This window comes from Rattus norvegicus, chromosome 4 (genome assembly GCF_021556685.1).
Source record: "Rattus norvegicus strain SHRSP/BbbUtx chromosome 4, alternate assembly SHRSP_T2T, whole genome shotgun sequence".
In the NCBI taxonomy this organism is placed as follows: Eukaryota; Metazoa; Chordata; class Mammalia; order Rodentia; family Muridae; genus Rattus; species Rattus norvegicus.
Window position 1 is genome coordinate 68,887,673 of NC_141537.1, and position 24,982 is coordinate 68,912,654.

General features: G+C 46.4%; 1 protein-coding gene across 14 annotated transcripts in view; it reads right to left on the bottom strand.

Annotated features, from left to right (window-relative positions):
* Slc37a3 (solute carrier family 37, member 3) overlaps positions 1-22,752 on the bottom strand; it is a 45,705-nt gene extending 22,953 nt beyond the window's left edge. For 4 of the 14 annotated variants that reach the window (XM_087657302.1, XM_087657293.1, XM_087657306.1 and 1 more), the window contains exons 1-4: positions 22,652-22,727; positions 12,622-12,775; positions 8,437-8,545; positions 1,664-1,756 (exon numbers count right to left, since the gene is read on the bottom strand). In XM_087657302.1, coding sequence (XP_087513428.1) covers positions 1,664-1,756; positions 8,437-8,545; positions 12,622-12,710 — 291 coding nt within the window. In that variant the 5' untranslated portion in view covers positions 12,711-12,775; positions 22,652-22,727. 14 annotated transcript variants of the gene reach the window in all.
* Between the last annotated feature and the right edge of the window lie 2,230 nt (positions 22,753-24,982).

Below are 24,982 nucleotides of genomic sequence, written 5' to 3' on the forward strand. Positions count from 1 at the left end.
CAATGAGAGGCCTAAGTGGCCTGTCTTCTGCCTGTCTTCCCAGTGCCAAGCAGGAACTAAATACTGAGATCAGTCCAGAACTTGAAGGCAACACACCTTACATTTCTGCCACAAGCGTGTAAAATGAGTAACTGTCCTGACTTCAAGCTATTTCTAATACACTGACTGTCTTGATGACACAGAACCCTTAGATGACAGATATCACAAGTGCTTGTCCCTCCACACTGCAAGCACAGCACACAAGCATTAAAGTAGGCTCAGTGATCTACAAATGCCACGAGAGGCCTTGTGCCATTTGTGACCAAGGGGACAATGAAAAGCTCTTTCGGATGATGAAATCAGCTGGTTACGTGTTGCTCCAGAAAGCAGAATGCCGGAGGGTCATGTGAAGAAAGGCAGATGCAGAGAAACAACCAACTTGGAGCTGGAGAGATGGCTTGGCAGTTAGGAGCACTGGCTGCTCTTTCAGGGTCTGACGCTCAGAACTCACAACTATCTGCAGGCCAGGTCCCAGGGATCTGATACAGACACTGGGCACGCAAGCGGTGCACAGACATACATGCAGGCAAAACGCCCATATACATAAAATAAAAATCTACCCGGCATGGTGGAGCGTGCCTTTAATCCCAGGACTTAGGAGGCAGAAGCAGGAAAGTCTCTGCTGAGTTTGAGGCAAGGCTGAGCTATATACAAAGCAAGCTCTAGGGCAGCCAGGGCTACATAGACCTTATTGCAAAAAGAAATGAAATTTTTCAAAGGATCTTATGAGGGGGAAGGGAAGTCAGTAGTAGTAGAACATGTGTCCAGGTACAAGCCCCAGGTTTAATTCTCACCACCACAATATTTAAAATGATGATGATGATGATGTGATAATATAATAATAATAGTGATAATGATAATGATGATGATGATGATGATGATGATGATGATGATAATAATAATAATAATAATAATAATAATAATAATAATAATTGGGGTCTAGAGAGATGGCTCAGCGGTTAAGAGCACTGACTGCTCTTCTAGGTGTCCTGAGTTCAATTCCCAGCAACCACATGGTGGCTCACATGGCTCTGTGATGAGATCTGATGCCCTCTTCTGGTGTGTCTGAAGACAGCTACAGTGTACTCACATACATAAAATAGATAAATTAATTTAAAAAAATTTAGTTACTTAAAAATTAAAATAATATAATTATATATAAATTATATATAGAATTTAGTAGCTATTTAAAATTTTATAATTATGTATAAACTATATGTAAAATGATATAATTTTAATATATTAAATTTATATAATAAAAATCTTTGATTTAAAATTTTAAATTAAGGGCTGGAGAGATGGCTCAGAGGTTAAGAGCACTGACTGCTCTTCCAGAGGTCCTGAGCTCAATTCCCAGCTCACAGCTCTCTACAATGGGATCCGATGCCCTCTTCTGGTATGAAGACAGCTGCGATGTACTCATATACATAAACTAAGTAAATATTTAAAGAAATTTAAATTAGGGATATTTTATATAATAGTTATTTTAAAAACAAAATATAATTTTATATATGAATTTATAAATTATACTTTAAAATTATACATAAACTAATATAATTCTAATACATAAAAATTAAGCCATTATTTAAAAAACAAAAGTCAACTTCATAATATTAACACTCACCACCGCATAGGAGAACAAAAAAACAGTATCTAGTGTTCCAAGAAAAAGAGTGGCGTCCTCCGTGCTGGGAAACAGATGGTTGCTGCTCCAGATCTGCAGAAACACAGGACATGTCACTCCGCTGCGGCCTCAGTACTTCATATCGTTCATCCACCTGCAGCCACCATGACTGCCTAACCCCAGTGGTGAAGGGCACGGCAGGGACCTCTGGTAAGGAAACGCAGGCACACGAGGAAAGGGGTGATCCCAGACCAGGCTTCCTGTGTGAAAAGCCAGCTCTACAAGGGCCTGCTGCCCCTCTAGGGCGTTTGGGATGCTCCTTAGCACACTGTCTCTCTTAAGTAAAATGCTGAGCTGCTGGTAATGGGGAGCTGCTGGTGACCTAGTCGTCAGTGAGGACACTAGGCGTGTGTACAAATGCAGGCATCTGGAAGAAATAAATTCTGACTGAATTAGATGCCCTGTAAATGAGAGACTGTGCCCCTCCATCTAGGAAAGCCATGTTTCATATACCTTAAAAGTAACTCCCCGGGGCTGGGGATTTAGCTCAGTGGTAGAGCACTTACCTAGGAAGCACAAGGCCCTGGGTTCGGTCCCCAGCTCCGAAAAAAAGAACCAAAAAAAAAAAAAAAAGTAACTCCCCGAGCTGGAGAGATAGGTCAGTGATTAAAAACACTGGCTGCTTTCAAAAGGCCCAGCTTCAGTTCCCAGCATCCACCATGTGACTCACAACCAGAAGCCTGATGCCCTCTTCTGGCCTCCATAGGAAGCAGGCACACATGTGGTACATACATACAGGAGCAAAACACTCATATGCATACTTTTTTAATTAATAAAAAATTAATAATAAAAATAGAATAAAACGAGCTCCCCAGAGCAGACACTGACTGGAGCTGGCGTTGCAGGAAGACCTGACCACAAATGAACGCAGCTGAGTGTAGGGGTCCACACGTCTGCTTGTGGGTTACAGCAGTGGTTAGAGCACCTACTTTAGGATATTAAAGAGAAATTTTACTGTCAGAAGTATGATTTTTCTAAGATTTATTTTTAGAGTCTGCAAGGTATAGGCCGGCAGGTATAGTCCAGGCCCCTTGAGTTCAATCCCTCAGACCCACGGTGGAAAGAGAAAGGTATAGGCCAGCAGGTATAGTCCAGGCCCCTTGAGTTCAATCCCTCAGACCCACGGTCGAAGGAGAAAGGTATAGGCCGGCAGGTATAGTCCAGGCCCCTTGAGTTCAATCCCTCAGACCCACGGTGGAAGGAGAAAGGTATAGGCCGGCAGGTATAGTCCAGGCCCCTTGAGTTCAATCCCTCAGACCCACGGTGGAAGGAGAAAGGTATAGGCCAGCAGGTATAGTCCAGGCCCCTTGAGTTCAATCCCTCAGACCCACGGTGGAAGGAGAAAGGTATAGGCCGGCAGGTATAGTCCAGGCCCCTTGAGTTCAATCCCTCAGACCCACGGTGGAAGGAGAAAGGTATAGGCCGGCAGGTATAGTCCAGGCCACTTGAGTTCAATCCCTCAGACCCACGGTGGAAGGAGAAAGGTATAGGCCGGCAGGTATAGTCCAGGCCCCTTGAGTTCAATCCCTCAGACCCACGGTGGAAAGAGAAAGGTATAGGCCGGCAGGTATAGTCCAGGCCCCTTGAGTTCAATCCCTCAGACCCACGGTGGAAGGAGAAAGGTATAGGCCGGCAGGTATAGTCCAGGCCCCTTGAGTTCAATCCCTCAGACCCACGGTGGAAGGAGAAAGGTATAGGCCGGCAGGTATAGTCCAGGCCCCTTGAGTTCAATCCCTCAGACCCACGGTGGAAGGAGAAAGGTATAGGCCGGCAGGTATAGTCCAGGCCCCTTGAGTTCAATCCCTCAGACCCACGGTGGAAGGAGAAAGGTATAGGCCGGCAGGTATAGTCCAGGCCACTTGAGTTCAATCCCTCAGACCCACGGTGGAAGGAGAAAGGTATAGGCCGGCAGGTATAGTCCAGGCCCCTTGAGTTCAATCCCTCAGACCCACGGTGGAAAGAGAAAGGTATAGGCCGGCAGGTATAGTCCAGGCCCCTTGAGTTCAATCCCTCAGACCCACGGTGGAAGGAGAAAGGTATAGGCCGGCAGGTATAGTCCAGGCCCCTTGAGTTCAATCCCTCAGACCCACGGTGGAAGGAGAAAGGTATAGGCCGGCAGGTATAGTCCAGGCCCCTTGAGTTCAATCCCTCAGACCCACGGTGGAAGGAGAAAGGTATAGGCCGGCAGGTATAGTCCAGGCCCCTTGAGTTCAATCCCTCAGACCCACGGTGGAAGGAGAAAGGTATAGGCCAGCAGGTATAGTCCAGGCCCCTTGAGTTCAATCCCTCAGACCCACGGTGGAAGGAGAAAGGTATAGGCCGGCAGGTATAGTCCAGGCCCCTTGAGTTCAATCCCTCAGACCCACGGTGGAAGGAGAAAGGTATAGGCCGGCAGGTATAGTCCAGGCCCCTTGAGTTCAATCCCTCAGACCCACGGTGGAAGGAGAAAGGTATAGGCCGGCAGGTATAGTCCAGGCCCCTTGAGTTCAATCCCTCAGACCCACGGTGGAAGGAGAAAGGTATAGGCCGGCAGGTATAGTCCAGGCCCCTTGAGTTCAATCCCTCAGACCCACGGTGGAAGGAGAAAGGTATAGGCCGGCAGGTATAGTCCAGGCCCCTTGAGTTCAATCCCTCAGACCCACGGTGGAAGGAGAAAGGTATAGGCCGGCAGGTATAGTCCAGGCCCCTTGAGTTCAATCCCTCAGACCCACGGTGGAAGGAGAAAGGTATAGGCCGGCAGGTATAGTCCAGGCCCCTTGAGTTCAATCCCTCAGACCCACGGTGGAAGGAGAAAGGTATAGGCCGGCAGGTATAGTCCAGGCCCCTTGAGTTCAATCCCTCAGACCCACGGTGGAAGGAGAAAGGTATAGGCCGGCAGGTATAGTCCAGGCCCCTTGAGTTCAATCCCTCAGACCCACGGTGGAAGGAGAAAGGTATAGGCCGGCAGGTATAGTCCAGGCCCCTTGAGTTCAATCCCTCAGACCCACGGTGGAAAGAGAAAGGTATAGGCCGGCAGGTATAGTCCAGGCCCCTTGAGTTCAATCCCTCAGACCCACGGTGGAAGGAGAAAGGTATAGGCCGGCAGGTATAGTCCAGGCCCCTTGAGTTCAATCCCTCAGACCCACGGTGGAAGGAGAAAGGTATAGGCCGGCAGGTATAGTCCAGGCCCCTTGAGTTCAATCCCTCAGACCCACGGTGGAAGGAGAAAGGTATAGGCCGGCAGGTATAGTCCAGGCCCCTTGAGTTCAATCCCTCAGACCCACGGTGGAAGGAGAAAGGTATAGGCCGGCAGGTATAGTCCAGGCCCCTTGAGTTCAATCCCTCAGACCCACGGTGGAAGGAGAAAGGTATAGGCCGGCAGGTATAGTCCAGGCCCCTTGAGTTCAATCCCTCAGACCCACGGTGGAAAGAGAAAGGTATAGGCCGGCAGGTATAGTCCAGGCCCCTTGAGTTCAATCCCTCAGACCCACGGTGGAAGGAGAAAGGTATAGGCCGGCAGGTATAGTCCAGGCCCCTTGAGTTCAATCCCTCAGACCCACGGTGGAAGGAGAAAGGTATAGGCCGGCAGGTATAGTCCAGGCCCCTTGAGTTCAATCCCTCAGACCCACGGTGGAAGGAGAAAGGTATAGGCCGGCAGGTATAGTCCAGGCCCCTTGAGTTCAATCCCTCAGACCCACGGTGGAAGGAGAAAGGTATAGGCCGGCAGGTATAGTCCAGGCCCCTTGAGTTCAATCCCTCAGACCCACGGTGGAAGGAGAAAGGTATAGGCCGGCAGGTATAGTCCAGGCCCCTTGAGTTCAATCCCTCAGACCCACGGTGGAAGGAGAAAGGTATAGGCCGGCAGGTATAGTCCAGGCCCCTTGAGTTCAATCCCTCAGACCCACGGTGGAAGGAGAAAGGTATAGGCCAGCAGGTATAGTCCAGGCCCCTTGAGTTCAATCCCTCAGACCCACGGTGGAAGGAGAAAGGTATAGGCCGGCAGGTATAGTCCAGGCCCCTTGAGTTCAACCCCTCAGACCCACGGTGGAAGGAGAAAGTGGACCCTGGAAGTTACCCTCTGACGTATCTACATACCTGCTGTGGCATGCACACGTCCTCACTAATACACACGAAACAATTTTAAAATTTTAAGATTTATTTTTGTTTCTACCCTCCTTTGGGGGGAGGGTCTTGCATGTGTGTGTCTGGAAGTGTAGGTACCGTAGAGGCCAGAGGCACTGGACCCCCTGAAACAGAACTTGACCTCTGCAAGGACAAGTGCTCTTAACTGCTGGGCACCTTTCCAGACCTAAAACACGGCATCTTTAACAGGAAGTAAAATCCTGGGGCTGGTGATATGAGTCAGAGAAGGAGAAAAGCTGGATCTAAACTAATTTCCCAATTTCTGCTATGGTTCAGAGCACAGGATCCACAGGATGGGGCTTGGCAAGGCAGTGGTGGCACGTGCTTTAATCCCAGCACTTGGGAGAGGCAGGCCAGCCTGGTCTACAGAGTGAGTTCTGGCAGGCCAGAATCTGATTTCTTAGGGACAACCAATCCAAACTGAAAATCAGCAGCTCTGATTATAGACAAACTAAATGAAAACCTCAGGAGCTGGGGTAAAGCCCAACCTAGCACACTTGTGAAGCACATGCCTGGGACAGATGAAATCCTGGAGCACCAGGACTGATTGATTAACCAGTGAGCAAGCAAGGATCAATATTATTCCTAATAATAAGGGCTAATAATGGGAATAATTTTTTTCTTTTTTTTTCTCTTTTTTTCGGAGCTGGGGACCGAACCCAGGGCCTTGTGCAATAATGGGAATAATTACCACCAAAAATAGTCAACCCACAGGCCAAAGATAGCCCTCCTTAGCAAAGCCTGCTGACCAGGCTGGCCCCTCAGCAGGAGGGCACTCTCCTGAGGACTGAGAGCACTCTCTGTACCCAGCAATCCTGAACCCTGCTTTCCTGAGACCCAGGAATTTTAATATTGTGCCTGTGTGGCCAGCCCCAAATAAAATCCCTGGGTATGAGTCTCCAATGGGCTTCCTGAATAGACAGCAATTCACATATGTTGTCACAGCCGCTTGCCCTAAAGTAGAAACCCACCCTGGGAGGAAACCTGCAAATGTGTGCCTGGTTTCCGTTTGCTAATTTCACTTCCTGCCCTTTCCCTGTTATAAATCACACATGCTGAGTGCTGTGACCACTACCTATCAAACCCCGGGTGGTCTTGGGGACTGCAAACCCAGAAACGCAAAACCCAAATCTAGTTTTCTGGGTTCTGGGCAGACTGTACCCAAATCCCACACTGAGAGCTCAAACATCGCCAGCCTACAGCTGAAGGAGACAAAGATGTTTGCAGAAACGAGGGGCCAGCAAGAAGGCACTTAAATCTCCAGGACCCACAGGTAGGAGGCAAAAAACAAACTCCTGAACACTCTGAATATGCAAATAAATAAAACTCTTTTTTAAAAAAGGAGGAGGAGGGAGAGGAGGAGAAAGAGGAAGAAGATGATGATTATTTCATCCCAAAGAGAAAAGCAAAATTTAGGCAGAAAATGGGCAAAGAGGAGCTGGAAAGATGCTCATCAGTTATGAGTGCTTGCTGTTCTTTCAGATGACTGATATTCACTTCCCAGTACCCACATGGGGCAACTTATACCCTCCAATTCCAGAAAGCCTAATGTTCTCTTGGCCTCTGTGGGCACCTGCATGCATGTGTGGGCGCATGCAGGCACACACACGCACACACGCACACACACGCACACACGCACACACGCACACACACGCACACACACGCGCACGCACGCATGCACGCACATGCCCCAAAATGTTTTAAAGGAGAGTTAATTTTTAAAAAGGAAGCATTAGTCAAGCTGGGTGGCACTCGCCGCTAATTCCAGATCTCAGGAGGCAGAGGCAGATCTCCGTGAGTTCAGGGCCAGCCTGGGGGCAAGCCCAGAGCAGCCAGAGTGTACAGAGATCCTGTCAAGAAAGGAAAGGAGCAACAGAGAGAGGAAGGGAGGGAAAAGGAAAACAAAAAAAGAAAGAAAGAAGTAAGTGTCTGGGCATAAATGACTCACACCTTTAACCAAGCACTCAGGCGGCAAAAACAGGCAGATCTCTGTGGGTTTCAAGCCAGCCTGGTGTACAAAGCAAGTTCCAGGCTAGCCAAGACTTCACAGTAAGACCCTGTCTCCAAAAAAAAAAGAGGAAGAGAAGGAAGAAGAGGAAAAGAGATGGAGTGAGGAAAAGGAAAAGGTAAAAGATTAAGTAACAACTAAAAATAAAAAATAAACTAAGGGGGCTGGAGTGGAGAGGTGGCAGAGGTTAAGAGCACTGGCTGCTCTTCCAGAGGTCCCGAGTTCAATTCCCAGCACCCACATGGTGACCCAATCTATAATGAGATTTGGTGCCCTGTTCTGGGTGCCAGAATGCTGTATACATCATAAATGAAATAAATCTTTAAGAAAATAATAAAATAAATCAAGGGGAGAAACATGCATGGCATTTGTTAAACTCAGTGAGGGCGAACCAGAACCATGTGATTTCACAACAGTGAGAAATAGGGTGCACGGGCTGAATCTGAAGGTTCTGAAATGATGGCAGTCTGGACCTCAAACCCTAGGACACAGAGTCTGAGAAGACGATGGAAAAAGGAACTGAGGAAGCACTTATGGGCAGACAGAGGGAGCCCTCCTTAGCTCCATCCGGCACTCTGCATACCTCTGCAGGCAGGTCAATCGATGTGTTAAAAGCATCTGGGGTCCACTGCTTAGAAATGCTGACTTTGACGTTGCTAAATGTTTTCCTTGATGCATGGAGCAGTGAATAGCTGCAAAACACGAGAGAAGACACAGCTGAACGAGAAGCAAGGAAAACAGGTCCCAGCAAAAGTCAGACACCTGAACACTTGCTTTGAGTCTGGAAGCTTTACAAAAAAGAAAACTTTTTGCTGCTTTGTAAAAATTACTAATTAACAGAAACTCTGCTAGGCAGATGATGTCAGTGCACACTTTTAATCCCATACTCAGGAGGCAAAGGCAGGCACAACACGGAGTTTGAGGCCAGCCTGGTCTACAGAGAGAGAAAATTCCAGTGCAACCAGGATTACACAGGGAAACCCTATCTCAAAAAACCAAAGGGCAGGGGGGCGCTGCTATCTTCCTTGTGATCCCACTGTCTGCTGTTTGTGCATAACTTACCCTGGAACTAAATGTGACGGGCTGCACCTACTTTAAGGCATGGTACCAGTTCTGGAAAGCAGCCTTGCCCTCAGGTTTCTGTCTCTCACTCACACAGATGCCTACCCCCATCTCAGACAAATGGAGAGCTCTAAGTCAAACTGTCAAAATTACCTACAACTCTTATAAGCCTACAGAACCACTTTTCTAATTATTACTGGAAGGGAAAGGAACACTTAAGAGTGCCTCTGATAGAGATTAATGGGGCTGGTGGTGGCTCGGTGGCTAAGGAGACCTGACTCCAAGCCTAATGCCCTGAGTTCAATCCCCAGGGCACACATAGAAAAAGGACAGAACCAGTTCCAAGAACTTATCTCCTGACCTCCACACTCAAACCAAGGCAGAGATCATGCCCATGTCCAAGAAAATATATCAGAACAGTTGGATAAGAGGTCTCTGTATAATATGCCCCTACCCCTAAATGTACCAGTTCAGGTTATGTTCTTAAAAAGGTCACTTAGGGGGCTGGAGAGATGGCTCAGCGGTTAAGAGCACCCGACTACTCTTCCAGAGGTCCTGAGTTCAATTCCCAGCAACCACATGGTGGCTCACAACCATCTGTAAAGAGATCCGATGCCCTCTTCTGGTGTGTCTGAAGACAGCTACAGTGTACTTATATATAATAAATGAATAAATCTTTAAAAAAAAAAAAAAAAAAAGGTCACTTAGGGCTACAGAGTCAGAAACATGGGGGATGGAGAGATGGCTCAGCAGTTAAGAGCCCTCATTGCTCTTCCAGAGGTCCTGCAACTATATGTAATGGGATCCGATGCCCAGATCTTCTGGCGTGTCTGAAGACAGCAACAGTGTGTGTGTGTGTGTGTGTGTGTGTGTGTGTGTGTGTGTGTGTGTGTATCTTTAAAATAAAAAAGAAGGAAGAAGAAATATGGACAATTCCTCCAATCATGCTAATTAGTCAGGGGTTACTTACTAACCCTCAAAAGTTACCACGATTCCTTACACATCTGTCTCATCTTTGCTGCTCTGCTAGGCTCTTGGTTCAAGGTGGGACATTTAGCAGCACCCCCAAGTCTCTGACAGTAAATGAAAATAGCAACCCTCCATCAAGACAATCAAAATGTCACCGAACTGTCAAATAACCCCTAGAAAGCAAAATGAAAAATGACCTAGAGAACTTCCATCCTAAAGTCATCAGTAAACTAAGTACAACGGGGATACCTGCATGCACATATATAATATAAGGGCAGATGTAGAATTGTGATTTCAAGGCTAGCCTGAGTGACACATGTATAGGTCGTGCGTGTGTGTGTGTGTGTGTGTGTGTGTGTGTGTGTGTGTGTCTGTGTGTGTGTGTGTGTGTGTGTCTGTGTCTGTGTGTGTGTGTGTGTGTCTGTGTGTGTGTGTGTGTGTCTGTGTCTGTGTGTGTGTGTGTCTGTGTGTGTGTGTGTCTGTGTGTGTGTGTGTGTCTGTGTGTGTGTGTGTCTGTGTGTGTGTGTGTGTGTGTCTGTGTCTGTGTGTGTGTGTGTCTGTGTGTGTGTGTGTCTGTGTGTGTGTGTGTGTCTGTGTCTGTGTGTGTGTGTGTCTGTGTGTGTGTGTCTGTGTGTGTGTGTGTGTCTGTGTGTGTGTGTGTGTGTCTGTGTGTGTGTGTGTCTGTGTCTGTGTGTGTGTGTGTGTCTGTGTGTGTGTCTGTGTGTGTGTGTGTCTGTGTCTGTGTGTGTGTGTGTGTGTGTCTGTGTCTGTGTGTGTGTGTGTCTGTGTGTGTGTGTGTGTGTCTGTGTGTGTGTGTGTGTCTGTGTGTGTGTGAGTGTGTGTGTCTGTGTGTGTGTGTCTGTGTGTGTGTGTGTGTCTGTGTCTGTGTGTGTGTGTGTCTGTGTGTGTGTGTGTGTGTCTGTGTGTGTGTGTCTGTGTCTGTGTGTGTGTGTGTCTGTGTGTGTGTGTGTGTCTGTGTGTGTGTGTGTGTGTCTGTGTCTGTGTGTGTGTGTGTGTATGTCTGTGTCTGTGTGTGTGTGTGTGTCTGTGTGTGTGTGTGTGTGTGTGTCTGTGTCTGTGTGTGTGTGTGTGTCTGTGTGTGTGTGAGTGTGTGTGTCTGTGTGTGTGTGTGTGTCTGTGTGTGTGTGTGTGTGTGTGTGTGTGTATTTAAAAAAAAAAAAAGTTGGGCAGCCAAGAACTTGATGAACACTGTAGTGCAGACAGTGAAGGCGTCCTACGTGGCTTCCACCAAATACCAGAAGTCACAGGGGATGGCGTCCCTCAACCTTCCTGCTGTGTCATGGAAAATGAAAGCCCCCGAGAAGAAGCCCTTGGTGAAGAGAGAGAAGCAGGATGAGACACAGACCAAGATCAAGCGGGCCTCCCAGAAGAAGCACGTGAACCCTGTGCAGGCCCTCAGCGAGTTCAAGGCCATGGACAGCATCTGAGCTCCGTAGCCCATGGGGTCCCGAAAAGTCGGTCACATACTTCTCCACTCAGATGTGTTTGCTAAGTAGAGAGCTCTGTTGTATTCCACAGGGAGGGAGCAGATTTCAAACTCAGCCAGGTGGTGAATTTTGCAAGGACATGTTTGTGTTAAAGCTGGTTAGAAAAAAAGCTTTTAGAATTCAAAATATATTTCTAGCTATATTTTTATAAGCTTAATTGAAATAAAAATTCTGTAATCAGAGAGTGCCACATTAACTTCTTGGTCCATTTCTGAACAGGCCGGGGTGAGCACCCAAGGGAGAGGTTGCCTTTAGCCCTACTGTGGGGCAGTATGGAATCAAATGGCCAAGGGTGACCCAGGGTAAACCACGGGGCACCTTAAACTGTGTGAGAAAGAAGGTCCAGAAACCTGAGGAATAAAACAATGGATTACCCTGGAAATTGATTGGTTTCTTTATGAAGCAGAATAGGAATTATGATTCACGGCTAAGTTACTAATGTGCTCTGCTGTAGGACACTAATAGAGTTGCTTTTCTCGGGCTAGAACGTTATGATGCTGTAATCAGAACATGCTTCCCCTGTTATTCCAGCTGGAAATGCAAATTCATCGTCGGGCTCTCGTAATAATCGCAGTGTTTCCTGCTTTGGGCTGGCTAAGGAGCCTTGACAGCAGTGTTCGCTTAGGCAATAATTTAGACTCCACCTTACTTGTGATTACTATAGCAATTACCATAGCTACAAGATAAGATTTTACTGTCTTATTTAAATTTTATGAATCTGTTTTTTATACTAATTTTCCCAATAAAGTCTATTATGAACCAAAAAAAAAAAAAAAAAAAAAAAAAGTTGGACTGTGGCTGGGCTGGGGTGGTGGTGCACACCTTTAAGCCCACCTTGACTCCAGAGGCAGAGGTAGGTGGGTCTCTGTGAATTCAAGACCAGAGTAGTATACATAGCAAGTTACAGACCAGCTAGGGTTACATGCTGAGAAGCTATATCAAAAAGGTTGACTCAGGAGGGCATCATTAAATATTTAGGGGGAAGAAGTGAAGCTCAGAGACTGAGCTTACTCTCCATATGCTTGCAGCCCTGAGTTCCATGCCGAGCACCAAAACAAAACAAACAAAATAAGAAAGAAAGCTATCAGAAAGAAAGCTATCACAGAGAAACCTTGTCTCAAAACAACAACAAAGAGAGCTATCTATTTCACTAGAATCCTGTGACAACCAGCATACTGATACAGTATCGTCCCCACAGGCAGAAGACAAGACTGTCAGCAAGCCATTACCTGAAGAATGTAAGCAGGAACACAGCAACATGGTGATGGCTGAAGCTGGTGAGGAGAGTTCCTCTTTGCAAAAATCGTGGCCAGGCCATGCTCTTCCCACCTCCCTCTTCACCTTGACATCAGTCTTCCCAGTGACGGAATTACATTGTTTCTTCTTTCTGGGAAGACAAAGATACATTATTGACATGTCTTCAAACATAAAGCAGACCTACTGACACACACCTGTACTTCCAGTACTTGGGAGGCTGAGGCGGAAGGATCAAGAGTTAGCTCAAGGGCATCCTCAGCTACAAGGTGAGTTTGAGGCCACAGGAGCGCAGAGGACACAGATTCGCTTGCCAGCACCCACATGGAGGTTTGTTCACTCCAGTCTCAGGGAATCTGATACCCTCGTTTGGCTCCTCAGGCACCAGGCACACATGTGGTGCAGACATGCATGCAGAAAAACACACATAAAATAAAATTTTATGGGTTCGATCCCCAGCTCTGAAAAAAGAACCAAAAATAAATAAATAAATAAAAAATAAAATAAAATTTTAATTTTAATGTATTAAGGTAAGTATTTTAGTTTAACTGGTCATGGTGGCATACATCTGCAATCTTGGTATTCAGGAGACAGAATCAAAAGTTCAAGACTAGCTCAGGATACAGAGCAAGTCACTAAACACTAACTGTTTTAGCCCCAAATCAATAGAATGTAGCTAATTCCACTTTTAAATATTCCTTCTGAAAATGCTAACAAATTTATGAGCATAGTAAGAGTCTAAAAATTCTGACAAAAGAAAAAATTTTATAATTCCAGAAGTTATAAAAACAAGAGCTATCATGTGCTGCTACTTAAATTACAGTTCTTGGTCTTGGCAGATTGCTTGCCTGGCATATGGGAAACCCTGAGTTTGATCCCCAGCACCATATAAACAAGGCATGATCATGCATGCCCGTTATACCAGCACTGGAGAGGGGGAGGCAGGAGGATCAGAAATTCAAAGCCATCCTTGGTATACAACAAGCCCTAGGCCAGCTGGCTGTGTATAAAACAAAACCAAACAAAAAACAAACAAGAAACCGGTTCTTTTACCTGAACACATTCCAGGTCAGAACCCTGTAAAAACATAAGATATAAAATTCAAAATGTAATATAAGAAGAGCTAGGGCCAGCAAGACAGCTCAGTCCATTAGGACACGGGCCGCCAAGCCTGATGACCAAAGGTGGATCCCCAGGACCCACACAGGGAGTAGAGAACCAACTCTCTCCCTCAAATTGTCCTCTTACCTCTAAAGTGCACCATCCCCCACATAAGAATAAGTGTAATAAAAATAATAAGTGTAATAAAAATAAATAAATGGATACCTACATTAAAACTCAACGAATTGAGATTACTATTGCTTTAGTAGTAATAGTTGTTTAATCAGAGTCACATAAATGTATGTATGTATGTATGTATGCATGTATATATGTATATATGTACGTATTGAGATATGAGACCATGTGGATATGGTTTCTAAATAAACTATTTTATCCTAAGCCATGGAGATGAAAGATAAAATATGTGGGGAAAGAGTTTTAAATAGTCACCTGCTGTTGGCAGACTGCCATTTGAAATGAATACTATTATAGTATTTGGTCCTATGTAATTAGAATAATTAAAAAGTACACTGTGCACATATATCCCTCACAGCCCAGACACAGCTTCCAACCAGATGTGAACGAGGGGCCCTTGAGCACAGGAGTTTCTGCCAAGTCTGGATGTCAGTATACCCTGCTTTCAACAGATCCAACACTCTGAACACACACACTGTTCATGCCTAGTGTTTTTCAAATTTAGCCAGTTCTGTTACGATGAATAAAACCCAATTTTTTTTTCTCTATTTTATTTATGTATTTCCTTCCTTCTCCTTCTTTTCCTAATCAGGCAGGGTCTGGTTATCCTACCTAAGCCGGCCTTGAACTCTCTACATAGTCAAGGATGACCTGATTATCTGGCTTCCTTCCATCACCCAAGAGTGCTAGGATTATAGGTGTGCACCACCATAACCCATCGGAAGTCTAGACAAATACTTTACCACTGAGCTATTGTTTAAGAAATACACCTGCCTCTGCCCCCCACGTGCTGTAACTAAAGCTGTCCACCACATGTCCAGCTTGCTGACTTTCCCCTAAGGACACATCCTGCAGAGATGGTTCAGCAGTGGAGAGCACTAGCACCCACTGGTGGCTCACAGCCCTCCGTACTCCAGCTCCAGGGAGTCTGACGCCCTCTTCTGACCTTTGCAGGTATTAGGTTCATGCAGGCAAAACACGCATACACATAAAACAAAAATTTTAAAAATATTTATAAGGACATGTCTTAGGCTAGCCTCAAACTCACTATGTAGTTCAAGATGTCCTCCAACCTGTTGCAATCCTCCTGCCTTAGCCCCCTAAATACTAGGATCATAAGTACAATCACATTCCACTTATTAAAGTCAAATTTCTTTTTTTTTTCTTTTTTTCAGAGCTGGGGACCGAACCCAGGGCCTTGCGCTTCCTAGGCAAGCGCTCTACCACTGAGCTAAATCCCCAACCCCTAAAGTCAAATTTCTGTTTCTGAAGTCATAGTAACTTTAGTATTTTCTCAGTGTGAATACTGAACACATAACTATCATGTAATAGTTGATGGTGCTAAGAATTGGCTCCCCCCCCCCCCCGGGGGCTGGGGACTGAACCCAGGACCTTGCGCTTCCTAGTCAAGCGCTCTACCACTGAGCCAAATTCCCAACCCCAGAATTGGCTTTTCTTATTATTTATGTATGTATTTACTTATTGTGTGTGAGCGTGAGAATCTGAGTATGTATGCTAAGATACACCATGGAGGTCACTTTTGGGAGTTGTCCCATTACTGTCCCACCAATGTCCTCTTACCATTCATTATGGGCTCTAACCCAGGACATCAAAGCAAGCACTGGCTTTTCCTATTTTTAAACCACAAAATGCAGTGTATATTTGTCATATGCAGTATGTTTTGGAGTGTGTATACCAGTGGAATGGGTCCATCAAGGGAGTTAACAGATGCACTGCCTTACCAGCTATCACTTTCTGCAAAGGGAAACACTTAAAATCTACAAGACACATTGTTTTTACACCAGTTACCATACTATACATACAATAGGATCTTGAACTTGGTCCTTCTTTCTGAAGGAAATGTATCCTTTGAGCAATAACCCTCAACTTTCTACACTGATACCTTAAAAGTAAAAATAATACTAATAAAATAAAATGTTAAAAGTAAGGCCTTGGGCCAAGTGGAGGCACACAGGTCTTTAATCCCAGCACTTGGGAGGCAGAGGCAGGTGGATCTCTGAGTTCCAGGCCAGCCTGGTCTACAAAGCCAGTACCAGGATAGCCAGGGATACACAAAGAAACTTGTTTTGAAATTAAGAGGGGCTGGGATGAGGGAGGAGAGAGAGAGAAAGGAAGTCAGTCAGACAGTCACAGGCCAGGTTGTGACACACCCACTCTTAATCCCAGCAGTTAGGAGGCAGAGGCGGATGGATTTTTGTGAGTTCAAGGCCAGCACTAGCCTATAGAGTGAGTTCCAGGACAGCCAATGCTGTACAGACAGACCCTATCTCAAAAATTGAAAACAATAAAAAGGTCTTGGCAAGAGCTATTAGCTCCTGCTGGTGGGCTACACTTTGATCTCAAAACTCAGGAAGCACATATGCATATATATGTGTGTAAATACGTGTGTGTGTGGGTGTGTGCATGCATGCGTGTGTGCGTGCATGCGTGCGTGTGTGTGTGTGTGTGTGTGTGTGTGTGTGTATGGGGCCAGCAAGACATCTCAGCAGGCAGGGGCACTGGCTGAACTAGCCTCGTAACTTGAATTCCATCCCTGAAACTCTCATAAAGATGAAGGGGAGTGGGGCTGGGGATTTAGCTCAGTGGTTAGAGCACTTACCTAGGAAGCGCAAGGCCCTGGGTTCCGTCCCCAGCTCCGAAAAAAAGAACCAAAAAAAAAAAAAAAAGATGAAGGGGAGCACCAACCTCTCAAAGCTGTCCTCTAACTTCAACATGCATGCTGTGGCACACCCCAGCCCCAACACATACACACACAAAGAAAGTTAACTTATAAAGGTGAGCAGCAAGATGGTTCAGCAGGGAAAGACACCTATAACAAAGATAGCAATCTGATAACTCATGCAAGGCAAAAAGAAAGCACCAGCTGTGTGTGTGTGTGTGTGTGTGTGTGTGTGTGTGTGTGTGTGTGTGTGTGCGAGCGCGCGCGCACACATTCTGCAGAAAAGAACAAAAGTACACTATGAATGCTGATACAAGATGCCTTTACTCTGCCACACATCTGGAGATGGTGTCTCCCTATACTATGCTGCTTTGGGATTTAATAGTTCCCTAAATTGTTACATTGTTACTCCTAAACTTCTAATTTCTTTATTTTTAAACATTGTCTCACTGTGTTGCCCAGGCTGGTCTAGAACTTGAAGCAATTCTGCCTCAGCTGCTCTCCCAGAGTGCTGAGGTTATACGGGTGACCCACTATTTCATTTCTATAGAGATATTTACAGTTTATTCCAACCCAAATTTAGCAAGCCTTTAAAAGTTTCTTGTGCAGGAGATGGTGAGGCAGTACTGTAATGCCAGTACTTGGGAGACTAGGGCAGGTGCCTATCTAAATACATAATACATACATACATACATACATACATACATACACACACACACACACACCATACATGCATACATAGGTAAATACATAAATAGTGAATAAATATGTTTTCATTGGAAATGTTCTGAATTGATAACACTTGGATCAAAGTCCACAGACAATGAAAAAGAAGCTGGTAGGAGAGAAACCATCTAACAGACCCAACACTCCTGCACAGTCTGCACCACTGTCTAGCCCACCCTCCCACCAGGCTTCCTGGGAACCCAGAGAGCAAGCTAACTAATCCACATCCTTACCAACACCTGACTGTCTCTGTCTCTGTGCCTCTCAAGAAGCCACCACCCCTATCACAGCTTACCTGCTTCAAAAATCAAGGGGCCCTGCCTACCTTGTCCCCAGGGCAGCTCTCACCCATTTTCCTCCGAAGCTCTTGCTACACTACCCTTGGGTTGTGGTACCCACTACCACAACCAGCCCTCCACACTGGACAGCTCCTGTTCCACAGGCCCTTCCCCTTTGCTTTCAGAGGTTTTGAGCAGGCAACTGGAAGAGGAAAGAGTCCCCTTAAGACCCTTCTGTAGTCAGGCCTTCTTCACTTGCCCTTTCCCTGTGTCCCCAAGAAGCCTTCATGGGTGAAACTCAGGCCCGGCATCGGCTCCCACAGGCATTCTAAACGCCCTTGCCTTCTAGAGTGCTTGAGTTAGTCAGCTCCAACACGCATTTCGCCCAGCCAGGCTCCTCCCTTACCCACACTTCCTTACCAGATTACATGCCATCTCCCCAATGAGTCTCTTCTTCTCAGGGCTGGCCCGCTTCCTTCCCTATATCCTCACAGCTGAGTTCTGTCAGAGGAAAATCACACAAGCAGGCTGACTTCAGATTCAAACCGCAAACCTCAAAGGGCAAGCACCACTGCCCGGCAAGCCTCCCATACTTCCCTAACAGCTTCTCCTTCTCAGCCTGTGAGGCAGAGCTTTCTCTCTTCCCTTTCTAAACTCCAGTACCTTTTCCTGCTCTGTCGCCCGGGCCTGTGCCTTTACACCAATGCCTCCCAGGTTTATGCCACTAACCAACTAACTGCACGATTGGCCCTCCACAGATCCAAACTGGGATCCATTTGCTCCAAATCTATCCCTCCCCTGGGATTTCCCAGGATTCCCCACCTCAGAAATAGCACCACCATCCCTCCTGTGAACAAAGGAATGAATAGGATTCATTATTTTCCCCTTTCTCTGAGCTCCCATATCCAGCCCATTACTAAATACCTTTTTACTGTGTCTCCCTGCAACCACCCTAAAATGACCTTCCCTGATCTACCACCTGTCAGCTATAACAGGATTTTTCTCCCCATATGACCCCACCCACAAATAATTCCTCACACTTTAGCAAAAGTACATCAGGCAGAGCGGCACACATATAAACGCAGCACTCAGGAAACTGAGGCAAGATTACTGATTTTTAAGGTCAGCCTGAGCTACACAGAAAAAGACTCTATCCCCAAAACATATATCAAGGGATTGGACCCTACATAATGGTAGAATGCTGACCTAGTGACACCCCCCCCCCAAAAAAAGATGGGTGATAAATCAAATGGTTTAAAAGCTGTGATGGTTTTTCAAGAGATAAGATTAAAAGGTCAAACTCTTTGTAGAGCCTTCTCCCCCTGTCTGACTTAGTGCCCTGAAGGAGAGGAGTATGAGTAAGGGATAAGGAACGGCTGGGGCTGGTAGGGGTCTGCCTGAGTAGATGACTGAGCTGGAAAGGTTGAGGGTTGGTAATAAACAATCCAGGCAGTGTTAGCTGTCCCATCATGTGACAAATACCTGATGGGAAAGACTTAAGAGAAGGACATATATTGGCTCACAGTTTCAGAGATATCAGTCCATATTTGTTTGGTTCAACTGACTCTGGACTTATGACAAGGCAGAACTTCAGGATGAAAGGACATGGGGGTAGGGGGCTGGGGGAGGGGGATGCTCACCTCATGGCAGCCAAGGAAGCAAAGGGAGCAACAAGCAGCAGACCCCGTGACCTCCCATCAGTCTGACGGGTATGAACTCATCAGTAGCTTAGCCTACTGAAGAACTTAGCATCCTAGTGATCCAATCACACACAACAGCACTGCCACCTGGTGACCATGATGCCCACAGATGAACTTTGCAGGACGGCACCTCATGTGCAAACCGCACAGAAGATCAAAAGGTATAAAACAGTAGACAGTGGAGACAAAGCCTCCCTTTGTCTCCAAGTACCTTGTCTGAGCAGTTCCTGTCCTGTCTTGCAGATTCTGCACCTCTGCTTTCGCATGAGGCAGAGCCTCTTCAGCTAACCCTCCAAGCACAGAACACAATTCGGTACTTTCTCTTCTTCGCTGGGGCAGTGTGCTGATTCACCCACCTCTGTTTCTTCAGAGGCAGTCTATTTCCTCAGCACCTACCAACCCGCTGCTTCTAGGCATGTGCAGTTCCCATTACGTGAACAAACTGTCTATTTTACCAGTCCCACCCTGAGTTCCCCATCCTTTGTCAGGCCATAATCTACTCTCTGTCCACTTGTCCCCTTCCCTCTCCACCCTCCCTGTACCTACCCCTATCTCCAATCCCTGAACCCAGCAAGCCATCTCCTCTAGGCCTTTGTGCTTTACTCTTGGTTCTTTGCAATAGCTTGTTCCTCCCTTTCTTGGCTCATGTCTCAGATGTCACCTCCCTAAGCGGCTGCCCAGACAACTCATCAAAAATAGTTCCTCTTGCGGCCAGGTGTGTGGTAATGAATGTCTTCAATCCCACAAGAGTGAGCAGAACTGAGTGTGTTTGACGAGGTCAGCCTGCGCTACAAAGCAAGTTCTAGGCCTGTCAAGACTTCACAGTAAGGCCCTTTCTTAGACAGACAGACAGACAGACAGACAGACAGACAGGCAGGCAGCCAGGCAGGCAGGCAGGCAGGCAGGCAGGCAGGCAGGCAGGCAGACAGACAAAATGCTCCCATTAACCGGATTCTGAGCCACACCGACCCACTTATGAGGTAGATGGAGGAAGACTGAACACCCAGGGAGAGAGCACTTGCCTCGCATACACATGCGAGGCCTGGGTTCAATAAATAAATAAATAATTTCTATTCCCTGTTTCTGTGTCTTTAACAATTTGCATGTTTACTGTTTATCTATAAACTCCATTTAAAAACAAACAAACAAAAAAATCAAAACAGTGTCTCTCTGTCCTAAATCCACAGCTGTGTTCCCAGGGCTTACCAGAGCATTTAAACAGATTCCAAAACACAACAACAATAACAACAACAACAACAACAACAACAACAACAACAACAACACGAAACTTTGTCAGTGACTTCTTTAGTTGAGTGCCTATAGGGCACCAGGACCCTGATAGGTACTTTGCAAATATAATCAGTCAGCTCTCTGGATATTTCTCATATGTACACGTGGAAAAGCTAAAAGAAAAAAGCGCCTTGGGCTGCGTAACACATGATAATTAGAATTACCACAGCTTAATCTCACTGGTATGTAGTTTAGGATGGGAAAAGTCCAACTTATAAACAAATGTGGTTCCCTAACATCCTCAAATGTACGGATGTGGCAATCATCTGGCTCCCAAGGATTTGATTCTTACATGTGCGAAGTAAAAAGATTATGTGTACTCAGAGCACTGGCTGGTCTGTAGGCAAGCTCTAGACGGATTGGTGAGCTGGGTCCTTTTACAGTTCTGTATATGCTATCACTGTGTGCCAATGCTCACACTTACACAGTATCTTTCTGATCTCTCGTCATCTAACTTAGAAGCTATTTACTGGCACATTATACATCCTTTCTCTTTTCAAAGCTCAAGCCTTCCCAGGTGCACACTCCTATAATCCCAGCAGGAGGGAGAGTCCAAGTATGAGGCCAGCCTGGATGACAGAGCTAGACCTTGTCTTCCAAACAAGCAAAGTACACATTCATTTGAGAGCCTGCCTTAAAAGTATGGTGTATTTCAGTGGTAGAGTGCTTGACCTGCACCCATGTCACCTGCCAGGGTGGTGCACACTATTTACCCTAGCACTCCAGAGACAGAAATATTAGAAGGTCAAAGACAGCTTCAGTTACACAGGGAGATGGTGATTACCTGGACTATTTGACACTGGTCAACACACACACACACACACACACACACACACACACACACACACACTCTCTCTCTCTCTTAAAACTGCCTCATTACCACAGATGTTAAGGACTTAGCTACTGTTTCAGGGTTCCTAAAACCACATCCATTTATACCAGGGTTCCTAAAGCCAACTTCTCCCTATTTTCTATTCTGGGGCATGTTTCAAAGACAACTACTTTCTCCTCCATCCTCCAGACAAAGCACTAACCGTGCCAGCGATCACTGCAACGGCTGTCAGTCTCACCGATGATCAGGCACTCGTCCCGAACTTTAAACAATGAATACTGAACTGCCCCTGAAACACTGAGAGCTCTGACCCTAAAGTTCAAGTCTATTTACTTCACTTCTTTGAGGGTCGATTTCCTCTTCACTTAAGGATTAAATGAAACGACTTACTGGGATTTTAGGGTAGAGTCTGTTTTACAGGAAACATCTGGCAAATGGCAAAGAAATAATACAACTATCAAGATGTTCTCTTCATCAGCGATTGCTTCGTAAACAAAAATGTGTGTGAAGACACCAAGCAATGGTCAAAGAGGCTCGTCCTGGTAACTATGCATCCTCTAAACACTTCAGTAAATTATCACGGCATCGCTTAACATATTGCAGAAAATGTTAAAAATGGACACATCCCCATTGTCTTATCAAAATTAAGAACAGGCCACACTCTGCAAATAAGAACAACCAAAGTCTGACACTCGAAACAGAAGCAGAGCCAAATTCCTTAACTGAGGTCGTGGTAGTTACTGGAAAACAAAACCCTAGTTTCTCCACGAAGTCCGTTCTCCCTCTCTGACCTCGGAGCATCCTATACAAAAGCCTCCCACCCTACCTGAAACGTGGCCCTCCTCTTGCTAGACCATGAATCCTTTCCTTGGGTTTCATTTTCTTCCGTTCAAATGTCCCATGATCCAAGATCCGTAGGCCGAGGGGAACAAGTGCCCCCAACCCGGGAGGTCTGCGTGGGCTGGGCTGGGGCCACCTTCCCTCTCTAGTGTCCTCCTCCCCCTGCGGTGCACACAGCCTCAGGACCGCACAGCGGCAACACCAGGCGCTCCGGTGGGTCCGGGTCCGAGTCTTGTAGGGGCCAGCTGCCAGCAGCGCCCGAGCCGCCACACCCACCAGCTGCCCGCGCTTCCCACGCCCGAAGCCCACCGCGCGCCCAACCCCGCCAGGACCCGGAACACCGGAGTGCACGCAGGCTCGCACCTGAGACCCGCAGAAGTACCCGCTCCGCTAGACTCGGCTCCGGCCGCCCCCGCCGCCACCTCACCCAGAGGGATGTGGCCAGAGTTTCCGGAGGCTCACGTGACCTCGCGCACAGGTGCATGCCGGGAGCTGTAGTCCGCCAGTGCCGCTTTACCTGAGAGTTGCGAAATCCACTGGTGGGGTTTAACTGAACTGCAGGAAGAGACTAGGCCTTGAAAAATTAGCTGAGAACAACCGAATGAGAGATATAATTTGAGAAAAACCGATAGGTTGAGCATTTTTTCAAGAGGAGGCTTTATTCTGTTTTAGATTCTTGTCTAATTAAATGTAGTTGTCCATATAAGTAGGAACATTCATTCACCTGTCTGTATTCGCACCTCTACACCACATTGCCATTACATCAAAATAAGTCATATTAAGATCCCAGCAGTGTAGCTGCAGATACTATTAAATACATACATACATACATACATACATACATACATACATACGTGCATTTTTTTTTAAATTGGGACTGGAGAGATGGCTCAGCAGTTAACAGCATTAAGAGCAGTGGCTGCTCTTCCAGGAGAGTTAGATTTGGTTCCGTGGTAGCTCACAAACACAACTCTAGCTCCAGAGGACCTGACGCCCTCTCGTGGCCTCTGTGAACGCTGCACGCAGATAGCATACTCTCAGACAGACATGCAAAAATACATAACAACCCTCAGAGCAAGATTCCAAAAGTCGTGATAAACACAAAGCATGCATGTAAGCAGACTCCAGAAACACCTCCATGTGGTCAAACATGATAAGCGTTGTTTTCTGGGGCACTCCTGGATCTGGGTTCATTTCACAGTTAATCATAGGCATTGGTGACGTCCACTAAACTTCTCTTGACTTGCATACCAACTTTTAGCCAAACTTTACTAAGACCCTGAGGGTTCTGGTTAGGAAAGCTCAAGCCACAGCCATAGACCCAAGATTCCTCAGCAGAGGAGAAGCTGGAGTAATGAGCTAATGCAGAAAGCCTTAGGGTCACCTAAAAGCAGCTCAGCAGCCCCAGACCCTAACACGGAGACCTCAGTGTGTTTATTTGTTTTACAGCTTAGGGTGCACACCATAATGAGGGGCTGGAGAGCTGGCTGCTCTTCCAGACAACCTGAACTAAATCCCCAGCACACATAGTACCTCACAACCATCTGTAACTCCAGGGGATTTGACGCCTTTGTCTGACCTCCTCCAGCACCAGGTGTGCACATGGTGCACAGACCTATGTGCAAGCAGAACACCTAACACTGTAAGAGAAAAGAAAAAAAAAAAAAAAAGGAGGGAGAGTCAGGTAAGGGAGGGACACAGGTAAGGGAGGGACACATCCACTTAGCTTGCCAAGGGAAGCATCTCAGGTAGAAGATGTGGGCAAAAAGAAAAAACACTAGTAAGTAGATTTCCAGATTGTAAGTACTTCAGTTTTCCACTTGTGGATTTAAGATGAAGTAGAAGAGGAGCCGAAGGTGCTGGGGAGATGTATCAGTGGTTAAGAGCCATCGCCGTTCTTCTAGAGAACCTCAATTCTGTCCCCAGCACCCGTATTAGTCAGCTCACAAGCTGCCATACCTCTGGTTCCAAAGGGTCCCATGCCTTTTTCTGGTCTCCTTGGACACCTGAGCATGGCGTGCACACACGGAGAGACACCCTCATTCGCATAACTAAGAGTTAATTAATTGGACTGGAGAGATAGCTCAGCTGTTAAAGGCTAGGCTCACAACCAAAAATATAAGAATTAATTAGATTGAAAAAAAAATGGGGTTGGGGATTTAGCTCAGTGGTAGAGCACTTGCTTAGGAAGCGCAAGGCCCTGGGTTCAGTCCCCAGCTCCGAAAAAAAGAACAAAAAAAAAAAAAAAAAAAGTAGAAAGGCATCTGGCGGGCTATTTAACATTTAATTTCCACGTCTAAGTGCTCTCCCAGTGTGTGGGCTGGGTCTGAGACCGTTGACTTAAACAGTAATCATCACCAAAACAGAGAAAGAAGACATTTACTGCTCCCCTCTCTGACAATGACATTTCCTGCCCCAGCCCACACATTTGTGGTGGATTCTTTTTTTTTTTTTTTAAAGATTTATTTATTTATTTTATGCATATGAGTACACTGTAGCTGTTTTCAGATACACCAGAAGAGGGCATCAGATCTTATTACAGATGGTTGTGAGCCACCATGTGGTTGCTGGGATTTGAACTCAGTACCTCTGGAAGAGCAGTCAGTGCTCTTAACCACTGAGCCATCTCTCCAGCCCTTGTGGTGGATTCTTGACCTACAACCAGTTTCCAAGTTACACATGTGACAGTGGCTC